At 39.9% G+C, this 15,793-nt stretch overlaps 1 protein-coding gene across 1 annotated transcript in view; it reads right to left on the bottom strand.

Annotated features, from left to right (window-relative positions):
- Positions 1-15,793, bottom strand: part of CKAP5 (cytoskeleton associated protein 5) — an 87,776-nt gene that overhangs the window by 42,201 nt on the left and 29,782 nt on the right. The window contains 10 exon segments of the mRNA XM_017861982.1: positions 2,657-2,751; positions 3,861-4,046; positions 8,426-8,518; positions 9,828-9,900; positions 9,902-9,936; positions 10,216-10,329; positions 12,378-12,560; positions 13,611-13,739; positions 14,634-14,798; positions 14,912-15,001. Of these exon segments, the coding sequence (XP_017717471.1) occupies positions 2,657-2,751; positions 3,861-4,046; positions 8,426-8,518; positions 9,828-9,900; positions 9,902-9,936; positions 10,216-10,329; positions 12,378-12,560; positions 13,611-13,739; positions 14,634-14,798; positions 14,912-15,001 (1,163 nt within the window).

Raw genomic sequence — 15,793 nt, 5'->3', positions numbered from 1 at the left:
AAAAAAAAAAAAAAAAAAAAAAAGTGAGCTTTAAATACTATCTATATGCTGACAATCCTTTCATGCTTAAATACAACTCTTAAATCCAATCTTGAACTCTCTCCTGAACTCAATTCACATCATCCAGCTGCCTTTGTGATATTTCCATTTGTATACGTGGAAGACAGCCTACACGTAATATGTTGAAACCAAACTCCTGATTGTCCTTACTCCAATCCCAAAACCTGTTCCTCCCAGTCTTCTCCACCTCAGTAAAGAGCCACATTTTTCTTCCAGTTGCTCAGGCTATCCTTGACTTTTTGAAGTTATCCCTGACTTGTCTCTCTCTTATATCCTGTTCTGTTCTACTTTTTAAATATCTTATCAGTTAAAACACTTCCACTTCTACAGTCTATGTCCAAGCCACCAGAATTTCTCGACAGAATTATTCCAATAGCCTACTAATTCGTCTCCCTGTCTTTGATCTCCTGTTTTCTCTGACAATAGTCAGAATATGAACCCGTTACTCTCCTGCTCAAAAATCCCTAATGCCTTCCCAGCTTACTCAAAATGTTGAGGTCCCACATGACCTGGCCCCCTATTCTTTCTCTAGCTTTATCTCCTACCACTTCCTACCCACTCACTCATTGTCCTATAGCTACATTCTGAAGGAAATACACTCCTTGCTATTTTAAATATATCACATGTGCTTCTACCACAGAGCTTTTGGCATTTGCTCTTCCCTTGGTCTACAATGCTCCTCTCTGATTATCACAGCTTGCTCTCTCATATCCTGGTCTCTGCTCAGACGTCATTTTTTCAGGAAGAACTCTTCAACTACTATATAGAAAACAACACCATCTAAACTATACCACATTATTCCATTTAACCCCTCATCCTGCTTTACATAAACATATATATGTAAAAAAATATATATATCTATTTTTTGAGATGGAGTTTTGTTCTTGTTGCCCAGGCTGGAGAGCAATGGCATGATCTTGGCTCACTGCAACCTCCGCCTCCTGGGTTTGTTCACATGATTCTCCTGCCTCAGCCTCCTGAGTAGCTGGGATTACAGGCATGTGCCACCACACCCAGCTAATTTTGTATTTTTAGGAGAAGTGGGGTTTCTTCATGTGGGTCAGGTTGGTCTCCAACTCCTGACTTCAGGTGATCTGCCTGCCTCAGCCTCCCATAAGTTCTGGGATTACAAGCATGAGCCACCGCACCTGGCCTGCCTGTCTCTCTGTCTCTCTCTCTTATATATATATATGTACTGTTTATTACCTATCTTTCTTTACTCAAACGTAAATCCCATGAAACAGAAATTTAATTTTGTTCACGATGTATTCTGAAGGACTGGAACAAACAATTGGAACATTGTAGTAGCCAATATGTGATTGTTTAATACATGAATAAATGAAAGAGCATAACAAAAAAGAGGAAAATATGTGGCTTTTATAAGTGACATGCCAAGAGATTCGTGCTATATCAAAGACTATACAATTAAGAGGAATTATAACAATACCCTCAACTATGGGAGAACACCACAGACAATAACATAACAAACATCATGCCTGTAATCCCAGCACTTTGGGAGGCCAAGACGGGCGGATCACGAGGTCAGGAGATCGAGACCATCCTGGCTAACACGGTGAAACCCCGTCTCTACCAAAAAAAATACAAAAAAACTAGCCGGGCGAGGTGGCGGGCGCCTGTAGTCCCAGCTACTTGGGAGGCTGAGGCAGGAGACTGGCATGAACCCGGGAGGCGGAGCTTGCAGTGAGCTGAGATCCAGCCACTGCACTCCAGCCTGGGCGACAGAGCAGCGAGACTCCGTCTCAAAAAAAAAAAAAGAAAAGAAAAGAAAACATAACAAACAGTTCTTTGCTATTTGAGTAACTTCTAGAACAGTGTTTTTTCAATCAGTAGAACTCAAAATACCCTTTTACCAGATATTAACAGGCATGTTGCAAAATGTAGCATGGCACAGACAAAGGCAACATAGTATAGCAGTTACATCATTCTTTCTCCAAACCAGAATGCCTGGATTAAAATCTTGGTTTTGCCACTTTCCTAACTATGATGGGCCCAAATTACTTAAACTTTCTGCGCCTTAGTCCTCATCTACAAGATAGAGATAACATAATGCCTCACATAGTTTTTATGACGATTAAATCATATGAATTATGATTTAGAAAGTGCTTTTTAAAAGTACCTGGAATAAAGTAAACTGTATAAAGTTTTGTTGTAAATAAACAACTGTGCTCTATATGCAAATAAGTTTGGGAACAGTGGGTTAAAGTTAAATAAGCTCTTCTATTGAAGATTTCTGAGAGCATTTCATTCGCCAAGGCATACTATAGGTCTTTAAACAAATGTAGTTATATACAGAAATTTCCTAATGTATTTGACTAGAAATTCTTGGAACTGGATTTTCTGTGGGAGAGCTATTAATGCTTAAGGAAAAATAACTTAGAGAACTCTTTCAGTGAATATCAAAATGCAGGAACACAAGCCAATATAGACCTTTGAGAACAAAGGTAATTTTATTTTATATAAATGAGACAATCCAGCGCTCGCGCTTCAGAAATAAGCAGCAATAGCTACAATGAATCATGACTTAGAAACTGACAGAACATTTAACTATTTTCCACTTGATTTCGTTCCGACTTACCCAGAAAAACCAAATTCTTTTATGGCATTTGATAGCCAATTCAGAGTTTCTGACTGATTTTTGGGATTCTTTTGTGAGAAAGCCATTGACACAACCTGAAACAGGGGAAAACCAACAGATCTGTGTTTTATCTCGTATTTCTTATAGAAATACACACGACATTAAGGCAGATGTGCATTAAACATAGTTTTCTGATGCTAAAACAACTGCAAGAATGCCTTAGGAACAAGAGTTAATCTACACAAGAAAATGAGGTGAGTGACAGTGGGACTAAAAGGCATTCTGGACTGTTTATAGCTTTTCAGCAATTACTCTGCATTATAATGATATAATGTCTTTTATTTTTAGAGACAAGGTCTTGCTCTGTCACCCAGGAGTACAGTGGCACAATCATCAATCATTGCAGCCTGGAAAGCTCGTGGGCTTTCACCGTCTATAGAATGTTTTGTTTGTTTGTTTTGAGACAGTCTCACTCTATTGCCCAGGACGGAGTACAGTGGCATGATCTTGGCTCACTGCAATGTCTGTCTCCCGGGTTCAAGTGATTCTCCCGCCTCAGCCTCCCTTGTAGCAGGCATTACAGGTTAATTTTTATATTTTCAGTAGAGACGGTGTTTCACCATGTTGGCCAGGCTGGTCTCAAACTCCTGGCCTTACGTTGTCCTCCCTCCTCGGCCTCCCAAAGTGCTGGGATTACAGGTGTGAGACCCTGTGTCTGACCGAATATTTTTGACTAACATAAATTTTCATCACTAGGCAATAGAGTATTTTTAAAGGTAAAAATGGAAATGCAGTATCAAAGGGCCGGGTGTGGTGGCTCATGCCTGTAATCCCAGCACTTTGGGAGGCCAAGGCAGGTGGATTACCTGAGGTCTGGAGTTTGAGACCAGCCTGGCTAACATGATGAAATCCTGTCTCTATTAAAATTCAAAAATTAGGCAGGTGTGGTGGCAGGTGCCTGTAATCCCAGCTATGCGGGAGGCTGAAGCAGGAGAATCATTTGAACCCAGGAGGGTTGCAGTGAGCCGAGATTGCACCACTGCACTCCAGCCTGGGCGACAGAGTAAAATTCCATCTCAAAACAAAATGCAGCATCAAAAAAGATTTTACTTGAGAAGATAAAAACTAATGTTTAATTAGTAAGCTTAAAGTTTGGGTAAAAAAATTAGGAAAACTGGAGGAATAAGAGTTCTGTGTTACTAACCTGTTCAGCAGTCCACGGTAACATACAGGCTTCAGCTATTGCTGTCATAGCTTCTTTTGCATTGTTCCCACATTTCACATCTCCAATCTTGTCCACAAGGCCATCTAATACAATCTGAGCTGACGTTTTGGAAAAATTTCCCTTCTGGGCAATCAAAGCAACTATGTGAAGCTTCATTTGCATCACCTGAATAAGGATAAGTATCATAAAGTTAGGAGCAAGCCAAGGACATTTATTTATTTACTTGTATTAACAGCATGTAACAGATATGACACAGTTAGGGACAGCTGAGAACACAACTAAAGTAAAACGAGGATTTTAAACAAATATGCAAAATAATTTGTATCCTTTAATTGTTACCAATTACTTAACTGACAGTGAAGAGAGGGAAAAAAAAGCTACTTAGTGTTCCAAAATATTAACAAGTAATATTGCACAGAAAGTTTATGAATTGAAAATCTGATTTTAAATTTTCCTCCTCTTATGATTATTTGCATTTAGTACTGAATACACATCCTAAAATACACAACAAATTACTACTGACTGCATAACTGATAATTACTACTAGGGCTGCCTACAAAAACACTAAAACCCTCTTATACACACACACAACACAGAACTTGAGAGATTTTAGAGAACTTGTTGGCTTTTAAGTAAAAGAATAAAAACATCTGTGGACAATAATTTAAAGATATTATTGTGATGGCAGATCTATGGGATTAAGGACCCCTTTGCTCATAAATATTTTTCTTTGTATTGTGTGAATATTTTAACTTTGTTAAGCCACTAGAAATTCTATTATACAGATTCATTTAGGTGACAAATACCCTCACTTATTTATTTATGTATGTACGTATTTATTTATTTGACAGAATCTTGTTCTGTCACCCGGGCTGGAGTGCAGTGGTGTGATATCAGCTTACTGCAACCTCTGCCTCCCGGGTTCAAGTGATTCTCATGCCTCAGCCGCCCAAGTAGCTGGGATTACTTATAGGCACCTGCCACCACGCCTGGCTAATTTTTGTATTTTTAGTAGAGATGAGGTTTCACCATGTTGGCCGGGCTGGTCTCGATCTCCTGACCTCAAGTGAATGTCAAGTGGATCTCAAGTGGATCTCACCTCAGCCTCCCCAAGTGCTGAGATTACAGGCATGAGCCACTGTGCCCAGCCACACAAACACCCTCTTTAAAATGCAATTATTGCCTGGCTCATGCCTGTAATCCCAGCACTTTGGTAGGTTGAGGCGAGAGGAATGCTTGAGGCCGGGAGTTCAAGACCAGCCTGGTCAATATGGAGGGACCCCAGTTCTACAACAAGTACAAAAATTAGTTGGGTGTGGCCCTCGCCTGTAGTCCTAGCTACTTGGGAGGCTGAGGTGGGAGGATCACTTGAACCCAGGAGGCTGAGGCTGCAGAAAGACATGTTCACACTACTGCACTCTAGCCTGGGCAAGAGAGTGAGACTTTGTCTCAAACCCCCAAAATTTGACATAGCAGGCATGTGAAAAAAAAAAGTAAAAAATTTAAAAAATAACCCCAAACCAAAAAACAAAACAAAGAAATGTAATTATCTTGAGTGGGACTTCTGCAATTGTAGAGTCAATACCTCTGAAAAACTGATCTTCCTTAAAAGCAACATAGAACACTGGCAAAAACTATCCAAATCAACTTACCTCACAACTTTGACAATTAAAAAAGGCTTGTAACAATACAAGAACCATTTAAAGACAGGATGCTGAAATTTCAGTTAGGACAGTGAGGTTTCTGGTGATTTAACTTGCCTTGTTCCCCTTTTCTTCCAGCTCCACAGTAGCCTTCAAAACCTGAAGTCTTGTAACCATAGCAACTATGAAAACCAAGAGCTGTGCAGCCACTGGCAGGTGGGGGACAGCTCAGGTTTGGACTTCCTCAAAAAGTTTTGACCCAAAGTACCGTCTTTTCTGGCTGCTTCCTAGAAAAGCTCCATTTGAAGGGCCTGTTATTTGACCGGACTCTAGCTAGCTCAGTGGGAAAAGCCCTATCCCCAGGGATTTTGTTGAAAACAACAAAAACAATGAGTGGCAACTGCTTAACATCTAACATCAGAGCTGTGTAAGTCCACAATACCAGTTGGGGGAAACCAGCTTGGTCAAAAACATAAAAGGATCTAGGGAATAAGGTATCCACAGAGGACTCTGAGAATCTAGAAGGTCATGTGAATATTCACGGTTGTGTGTATGCCCAGGAAAGACTGAAAAGGGCCCTAATCTCGGATCTCTGACTGACCTTCAAGACCTTGCTTAAAAAGTGAATTCCAGGGTAAAGCTGTAAAGTGCCTGAGTATCTCTGGCATGACCCAGCGCGCACACACACACAAACACACACACACACACACACATACAACCCCGCCCTTGGCAGAGGGTGGGAGACAGATAATATTGGTTCAAGGCATTTAAGAAAATCTGTCGCCGGGCGCGGTGGCTCAAGCCTGTAATCCCAGCACTTTGGGAGGCCAAGACGGGCGGATCACGAGGTCAGGAGATCGAGACCATCCTGGCTAACACGGTGAAACCCCGTCTCTACTAAAAAAATACAAAAAAACTAGCTGGGCGAGGTGGCGGGCGCCTGTAGTCCCAGCTACTCGGGAGGCTGAGGCAGGAGAATGGCGTAAACCCGGGAGGCGGAGCTTGCAGTGAGCTGAGCTCCGGCCATTGCACTCCAGCCTGGGCGACAGAGCGAGACTCCGTCTCAAAAAACAAACAAAAAAAGAAAGAAAGAAAATCTGTCCAATCATTAGCTCGTCATTAAGTTAACCAAGGAGAGAGTCTTTGGTGGCTGAAAATCAAAATCACAATGAGATTACACTTCATACTCTCTAAGAATTTGAGAAAAAAATTAGCAAGGTGTAGTGATGCATGCCTGTGGTCCCAACTACTCCAGAGGCTAAAATGGGAAGATCTCTTGAGCCTAAGATGTCAACACTGCAGTGAGCCACGTTTGCACCACCACACTCCAGCCTGGACAACTGAGTGAAGGCCTTTCTCAAAAAAAAAAAAAAAAAAAAAAAAGTGCTGTGAGAGCAACAGGACAACTCAAGAATCTTTTAGAATATTTAGCCTTTGTGGAGCTGGCCTATACGAATAAGGTGCTATGTAACCTATGTAACACAATCTAAGGGAAACACAGTGTATGAGAGACCTAAACATCCTAGAGGCAAAACAAGAGGTGGCAGCAGAAGAGAAACCAAAAAGAGACTAGCAGGATGCCAAAAATAAACCTGATACATTTCAAGTTTGTTTAGCATGAGGTCTATTTTATGTACATCTAGAAAAGAGAAGGAAACTTTTCTCATTTTCACTCCTGTACCACTTTCCTGTACTTCCCTCTATACCCGCCCCTTAGACTAATAACTTGGTACTGCTAAATTTCAGCTCTATTATCAGTTAATGGGGCTATACAATTGATTATATGGTAAATTTTCATTGGCAATTTAAGGACTGCCCTTATTTTTTATCCCATCAAATAAAAAAGCTATCTCACTGTTTATTTCTCCCTTGAATATGTAAAGATTAGATAAGAAGCCTTCTAGGCCTAAAAATGAGAAGAAAAAAATGCATATATCTAAATTATACAAATTATATATGGATGTATATATTTACATATTTATACATATATAAATCCCTAGTTATATAAAGTTATACAGTTGACCCTTGTACAACATGGGTTTGAACTGCAAAGATCCACTTATGCATGAATTTTCTTCTGCCTCTGCCACTCCTGAATCAGCAAGACAAACCCCTTTTCTTACTTTCTCCTCCTCAGCCTATTCAACATGAAGATGATGGGAACTGAAGACCTTTATGATGATCCATTGCCATTTAATAAATAGTAAATATGTTTTCTCTTCCTTAGGATTTTCTTAATCACATTTTTTCTCTAGCTTACTTTAATTGTAAGAATACAATATACAATACATGTAACATACAAAATACGTTAACTGACTATGTTATCAGTAGGGCTTCTGGCAACAGTAGGCTATTAGTAGTTAAGTTCTTGGGGAGTCCAGAGTTATATGTGAAGTTTCAACGACACAAGGGGTAGTGCCCCTAATTGCCACATTGTTCAAGAGTCAACTGTAGTTATGTGTTCAATCAAAATGCACACACCCCATTGTTCATTAAAAATCATTACCAAGCCGGGCACGGTGGCTCACACCTGTAATCTCAGTACTTTGGGAGGCCAAGATGGGCGGATCATCTGAGGTCAGGAGTTCGAGACCAGCCTGACCAACATAGAGAAACCTGTCTCTACTAAAAATACAAAACTAGCCGGGCATGGTGACGGGTGCCTGTAATCCCAGCTACTCGGGAGGCTGAGGCAGGAGAATCACTTGAACCTAGGAGGCAGAGGTTGCAGTGAGCCAAGATCATGCCATTGCACTCCAGCCTGGGCAACAAGAGTGAAGCTCCATCTCAAAAAAAAAAAAAAAAAAATTCATTACCAAAACTATTCTGCTGTATTACTCCATAGGATGATGTAATGTAAATTACTTCAATAAAAGACATCAAATCTCACATTTTAAATACCTGAAAATTAGTTTCTTTCCATCCAGGTTTCTTGGCTAGCATCCTCACTAATGCCTGGCATGGCATTTCAGTTCGGTCCATTAGCTCAACAGCCTTGAAGTAAAATAAGAGAATAAAAGAGTTAAAGGGTTAAAGATTTAGTTCCAAAGGAAGAGTAAATACCAAAGTCAAGTAAGTGGTTACCTCTGAAGAAAGGAATGGAATAGAACTGAGGAAGGTTATTGAGGGAGCTTATATAGCTTCTGTTGTTATGCTTTATTTCTTTGTGTTTTTATGTCTATGCTTTATTTCTTAAGCTAGATGGTTGGTATATGGCTGTTAAATTAGTATCACTGAACATTTATCTCACATTTCAGGAATTCACAAAAAGTTTGCACCATGCAAAATAATAGTTTTCATTTGCCTAGTATGTGGCAGAAACTGCTTATACGTATTTTCTCTTCCTTGATTTTCCTAAAAACAGCAAAGCAGAATAGATTCGAAGTTCTAAAGTACTGAATATTAAAGATGTACAGACTCAGATCTAAACCGAATGGGCAGCAGAAGCAGGACTGGAAGGCTTCTCTGCCTTAAGTGACAGTGCTCTTGCAGTTGCTCCTCACCCTTCCTCATTAGAATCACCCGGTATATGCCAAAATGAACTGCCATGTTCCTTTACAACACAGGTTTTTGGGAGGTTTTGTCCAATTCTACCAAGGAATCATGATGATAAAGCCGGATAAAAGTACTGGATGAGGGATGGTTTAAGTAGAGAGACCTATATGCCTAGGAAGTTTATGAGCAAGTACCATAGTTAAAAAATTAATCTAAGCTGGGCTGGGCCGGGCATGGTGGCTCATGCCTGTAATCCCAGCACTTTGGGAGGCCGAGGTGGATGGATCATGAAGTCAGGAGATCGAGACCATCCTGGCTTGGCTAACACCAATGAACCGTCTCTATCTGAAATACAAAAAATTAGCCAGGCGTGGTGCGCGGGCACCTGTTAGTCCCAAAGCTACTCCAGGAGCTGAGCAGGGAGAATGGCGTGTGAACCCAGAGGCGGGGAGCTTGCAGTGAGCTGAGATCACGCCACTGTTACTCCAGCATGGGCAACAGAGCTAAACTCTGCTCTTCAAAAAAAAAAAAAAAAAAAATTAATCTAGCCTTATAATCAGAATAAGAATATAATTTTCTTAATGTATTAAGTCATGAGCTTATAGAGGCCATAGAATACTGATGTTTAAAATAGCAAACACTACACAGCTACAAAAAATAAAAAGTCCCACCTCATCTCATCTTTAATGCCATGAAATGTGTTCACTGGTTATAAAACACCACAATTAGGACAAATTCTTTATTATCAATTTCACTGCTTCCATATAATCTGATTTTCTTTCATACTCAATTCATCCCTATGTACTACCTTCTGGAACTCTTCCATACAAGCCAGCCTTTCTTTCCAGTTACCGCTGTCAAGAAGCTGTATGCAGGTAGGGGAAGAACAGCCGAAGCTTTTCTTCACATACTTCTATCTGTAAGATATAAAACATATTAGAATTAGGAATTGCTTAAGGGAACAGATGACAAAAATGTAAACATACTCCAGTCAAAACTAAAAGAATACTCCCATGGTATGCTATAGTTTCTGAGGCTTCTATTATACTTTGATAAAGGAGACTGTCCAAGGCAGTTCCAATAAGCTAAAAGATATCAATTAACTGTATGTTGTAGAACCCACCAAGAACTCCAGTCTTCTCAAAGGTCTCACTTTGCAGGGTTCATGAGTTTCAGGCTTAGTGTGTAATACTGACCGAGAGCTCAGGCTCCACTATTTCTTTGGTCTCCAATCCTTTCTTGTTCTTGGTTCCAGTATTCCCTGCGCCTCCTGGTGCAGCTGGTTTCCCCTTCTTCGGTGGCCCACCAGCCTAAAACAATTTAAAAAATAAAAATTAAACCACTTAAGGATTTAAAATGGTGGAGTTATTTTTTTTTTTTTTTTGAGACAGTGTCTCATTTTGTTGTCGAGCCTGGAACGCAGTTGCACAAGCTCGGCTCACTGCAGGCTCAACCTCCTGGGCTCAAGGGATCTTCCTTCCCACCTCAGCCTACTGTGTAGCTCGGACCACAGGCGTGTGCTACCATGCCTGGCTAATTAAAAAAAATTTTTTTGTAGAGACAGGGTTTTGCCATGTTGCCCAGGCTGGTCCCGAATTCCTGGCCTCAAGTGATCCTTCTGTCTTGGCCTCCCAAAGTGCTGGGATTACAAGCATGAATCACTGTACCCGGCCTAAAACAGTGGTTTTTAAACTTTTATTGAGTCACATTCTCCCTCAAAAGTTTGATTAAAATGAGGGATTACCCTAAAATAAACATTTTTTGTACCTACAAAATTTAGCACAGTTTCAAGGTCAGACAGAACCCCTGAAGACCACCCATGGGGTAATCTGTAGACCCCATATTAAAAATTTGATTTTAGAATTAATGAGATAAATGAAACAAGAGATGGCCTCAAATTATACTAAATTCACAAATTAATTTGAGAATGACATCCCGATACCTTTTTTTTTTACATTTATTTGGGGTTTGTTTGTTTTCTGAGACAGGGTCTTGCTCTGTCATCCAGGCTGGAGTGCAGTGGCCCGATTACAGCTCACTGTAGCCTTGACCTCCTGGGCTTAAGTGAGCCTCCCACCTCAGCTTCCCAAGTAGCTGAGCACAGTAGTTCACACCTGTAATCCCAGCACTCTGGGAGGCTAAGAATCCCTTGAGCCCAGGAGTTTGAGACCAGCCTGGGCAGTATGGCAAGACCCCATCTTTACAAAAAAAATACAAAAAATATTCATTCCACTCGTTTTCAAAAGTCCCAAGATACAAAAGCAGAATATGTATGGGGGGAAAAAGTCACAAGAAAATAGTATATCACAATGTACACAGCAAATGATAACTATATTATGGCAACACGCATCACCATTCACATTGTTCCTTCTACCTATTTTGGATATTTGTTATGAAATGCCGCAAACCTAAAAAGAAAAGATAAAATAACAGAGGACCAAATTAGTCTTCAGCATCCAGAGTTGTTCTGAAACTAATGTTATCTTGAATATATTCCAATATTTTAAGTTGTAGTTAGCAAAACCAAGGATGCCAGTTTTTAACTAAATGGAAGCCTGTAATACTTACCATGTCATATCAACAGTATGGTTTTGTTGGTTCATAGTAATAACCCCATAAAGGGATTTATATTCTAACCCTAAAAATAGAAAATTCTGTACTTTTTGATTAACTACGATACCTCTTCTGGATCTTTCTCTGTAACAGCATTCTCTATATGGAGAGATATTTCAAATAACAAATCTCCTACTCTTCTTTTTGTTGTTGTTAACAGACATCAATTTTTACTTATTAATTGACAGATTTACTGAGGCTGGGCATGGTGGCTCATGCCTGTAATTTCAGCACTTTGGGAGTCTGAGGCAAGCAGATAATTTGAGGTTGGGAGTTTGAGACCAGGCTGGACAACATGGTGAAACATTGTATCTACTAAAAATATAAAAATTAGCCAGGGGTGGTGGCAGGTGCCTATAATCCCAGCTACTTGGGAGGCTGAGGCAGGAGGATTCCTTGAACCTGGGAGGCACAGGTTGCAGTGAGCCGAGATTGCATCACTGCACTCCAGTCTGGGCAACAGCGCGAGACTCCATCTCAAAAAAAAAAAAAGTTAAGATAGTAAATTTTATGTTAAATTGATAAAATACACTTCTGTGCCTTTGTTACCATTTTTATCTCTATTAAAGCTTCAAATAGCTGAATTTATTGCTGGAATATCCTATCTTCATTAACAGATTTTCTGCTGTATTTTTAATGTGGCAAATGAATTCATTTCTCAAACAAAATAATTTTAGAGGAACAACCATGAACCTGAGACTCAGACCCTTCCTTACTAAATTCTATTTTCAAATAATCTATTAACCTTAGCAGCAGGTGCCTTTTTTAGAGGTCCTGGTTTGGGTGCAGAAATGTCCTTTGTGTCCTTATCTCCTGCAGCCCCTGAAGCAGCAGTCCTTCCAGGCAGAGGTTTGAATTCCTTCTTATCAGCAGCTAGTCCAGCTTTCTTACCATGTATTAGTTCTACCTTTTCTGAACATTCTTTGATCTGGAGAATGAAAATGAGATGAACATCATTAAGCCCAACTTTGAAACACAACCACTATGTTATTACATTTCTAAACCACAACTACACGTAAGAATTCAGAGAAATGGCTGGGCAAGGTGGCTCAAGCCTATAATCCCAGCACTTTGGGAGGCCAAGATGGGTGGATCACTTGAGGTCAGAGGTCCGAGACCAGCCTGGCCAACATGGTGAAACCCTGTCTCTACCAAAAACACAAAAAAATTAGCCGGGCATGGTGACAGACGCCTGTGATCCCAGCTACTTGGGAGGCTGTGGCACAAGAATCGTTTGAACTCAGGAGGCAGAGGTTGCAGTGAGCTGAGATTGTGCCATCTGCACTCCATCCTGGGTGACAGAGTGAGACTCGTTGCCAAAAAAAAAAAAAAAAAAAAAAAAAAAAAAAAAGAAAATTCAGAGAAAAAATTTCCCTTTCAACAAAGATAAATTATCCACACTTTTCTGGCAGTAGATAGGCATATGTAAGATATTAATCTGACATTTTATTTCTTTACAAATTAGAATTGTAATAAACTTAAAATGACCATATTGTTTATGGAAGACATTCACATATAGGAAGGTAACTTTCTGGACTTTAGAAATAAATTTATCTCACAGAACTGTTTTCATCTTCTCTACAGATTGGTCACTCAGCTTTTTTTGGTTACAATTTGAAAGATATTTCTACTATTATCACCATCATAGCCTTAAATGAAACTTAAATTCTCAAAAGCTGTTTTTAAACTCTAGGTGTGAACTACCAGTGGAGGATGAAATAAATTTCCTGAGGTGATATCAGCATTTTTTTTCTTAGTAAAACAACAGACAAAATTGAAGACAAAAAGTACCAGAGAGCATCCTCCAAAACTTGTTTCAATTATGCATTTCTTTCCTACTGTAAAGGGCAATTTTTAAAGAAAATCAAGAAATCCTGATCAAAAGAATACCAGTACTCTCCAATTGTCAAGAGACAAAGCCATGATGCAAAGAGACAGGACTGTTGTCCAAATTCAGTCCAATCCATTACTAACCTACCTTATCAAGCTTGAGTTTGTCCACATCAGCTAAGAATGGGTTTACTGCTTTCTCGCCAACCACCTTCAAAGCAGTACCCAATGCTTCAAATGCGGCATCTCTGACTTCAGGAGCAGAATCGTTGATGTGCTATAGTCCAGAAGTAAGCAAAATATTAATGCAAGGTATTTTAGGCATTACTCATTTTAATTCAGACTGATGGTTGCTGGATAAAGAATTTGCTTTTTACAATTTTCTGAAGCTAAGTGTAGCTTTCCTTGTGCCAACTGACAGTTCCTCTTTCAAAAATTCTTTCTGGGCCAGGCATGGTGGCTCATGCCTGTAATCCCAGCACTTTGGGAGGCCAAGACAGGTGGATTACCTGAGGTCAGGAATTTGAGACCAGCCTGGCCAACATAGTGAAACCCCATCTGTACTAAAATACAAAAACTAGCCAGGCATGGTGGCACACACCTATAATCCCAACTACTCAGGAGGCTGAGGCAGGAGAATTGCTTGAGCCTGGGAGGCAGAGGTTGCAGTGAGCCAAGATTGTGTGACTGCACTCCAGCCTGGGCAACAGAGCTAAACTCCATCTCAAATAAAAAAAAAACAAAAACAAAAACAAACAAAAAAATTCTTTCTGGGTTAAGGAAACCCTTGGTAATCCATTTAGCAAAATTAAGTGCTTCCTTTTCCTCTTACCCTCTATCTAAAATGACTCATTCCCAGATGATCTTCAAATACTCCACATTTGATGCCTATGCTTGGCCAGATGCAGCTGAACACCAGTATATGGGCCAAGTAAGAAACAAAATATTTAACAGTTAATGGAATCATAACACTAACTTGTGCTTTCTTTCAAGAAGAGGAACACAGTTATGAGAATTTGGATTCAGTTTCCAAGCTGCAAAGAGTCTGTTCCTCAAAAGATTATGACCTCTATCGTCTGAAAGTCAAGTAGTCACTGTACATAATTAGCAGGAAAAAAATCTTGCCTAGGTATAATTTCAATATTCCCCCAATTTCAAGGAGAGTCTGTACCTTAAGTAGTGCAGCACAAAAGGGCTTTAGCAAGCTCTTTGGCAGGGTAGAAGCAGTGCAGTGGCGGAAACTTCTTGCAATAAAAAGAGATGTCTGCTGCTTGATGGTTGGATTTTTATTATCCATTACTGCTAAAACATCCTCACTGATGTTCTGTAGTGTGGTCTTTAGGAAAAAAATGTGCTTAATGAACTTTTTTCAATTGTAAAGAACAATCAAAATACTATATTGACAAACTTGACTTCAGATAAAACTACAAACTCACGCTGTCAACTTACAGTAAGGAAGATTGCATCAATTGCCTCCTGCAAGGCTTGTACCACTTGAGGTTTCTTCTCTTTGAATTTCTCCAAGATGGTTGGCACAACCTGTAAAAGTGAATGGCTAGAACATTATTCAGCAACAAAGAGGAATGATATATTTATGTATACCAGAACATGGCTGAAACTTAAAAATAGTATGCTAAGTTTAAAAAAAGCCAGTCATAGGCTGGGCACAGTGACTCATGCCTGTAATCCCAGCACTTTGGGAGGCTGAGGCAGGTGGGTTGCTTGAGGCCAGGAGTTCAAGACCAGTCTAAGCAACAGAGTGAGATCTTGTCTCTACTAAAACAAACAAAAAAATGAGCCAGGTGTGGTGGTATGTGCCTGTGACCCCAGCTACTTGGGAGGTTGAGGTGGGAGGATCACTTGAACCCAAGAGGTCAAAGCTGCAGTGAGCTGTGATTGCATCACTGTATTATAGCCTGGGCAACACAGCAAAATCCTGTCTTCCAAAAAAAAAAAAAGCAGTCGCAAAGACCATGCTTTGTACGATGACTCCATTTACATGAAATGTTAAAACCACAGAGACAAAAAAGTAGATTAGTGGTTGCTAGGGTCAAGGGCAGGGAGCAGCACAGGAAGTGACTGTTAATGGGCAAGGGGTTTCTTTCTGGGGTGATGAAAATGTTCTGGAATTAGATAGTGCTGATAGTTACATAACATTGTGAATATTCTAAAATCATTTTAAGAGGGTAAATTTTATAGTATGTAAGTTTTATCTCAAAACTTACTTTCTAAAAAACCACCTTGTAAATTCTATGGCACGTAAGTTTTATCTCAATAAAACTTACTTTCTAAAAAACCACCTTGTCTCCACCAAAACAAACCAATAAAGCA

Source organism: Rhinopithecus bieti, unplaced genomic scaffold (genome assembly GCF_001698545.2).
Source record: "Rhinopithecus bieti isolate Rb0 unplaced genomic scaffold, ASM169854v2 scaffold_61533, whole genome shotgun sequence".
NCBI classification, from domain to species: Eukaryota; Metazoa; Chordata; class Mammalia; order Primates; family Cercopithecidae; genus Rhinopithecus; species Rhinopithecus bieti.
Note: the sequence above shows the minus strand (reverse complement) of the source record. Positions and strands in the feature narration are given on the sequence as shown.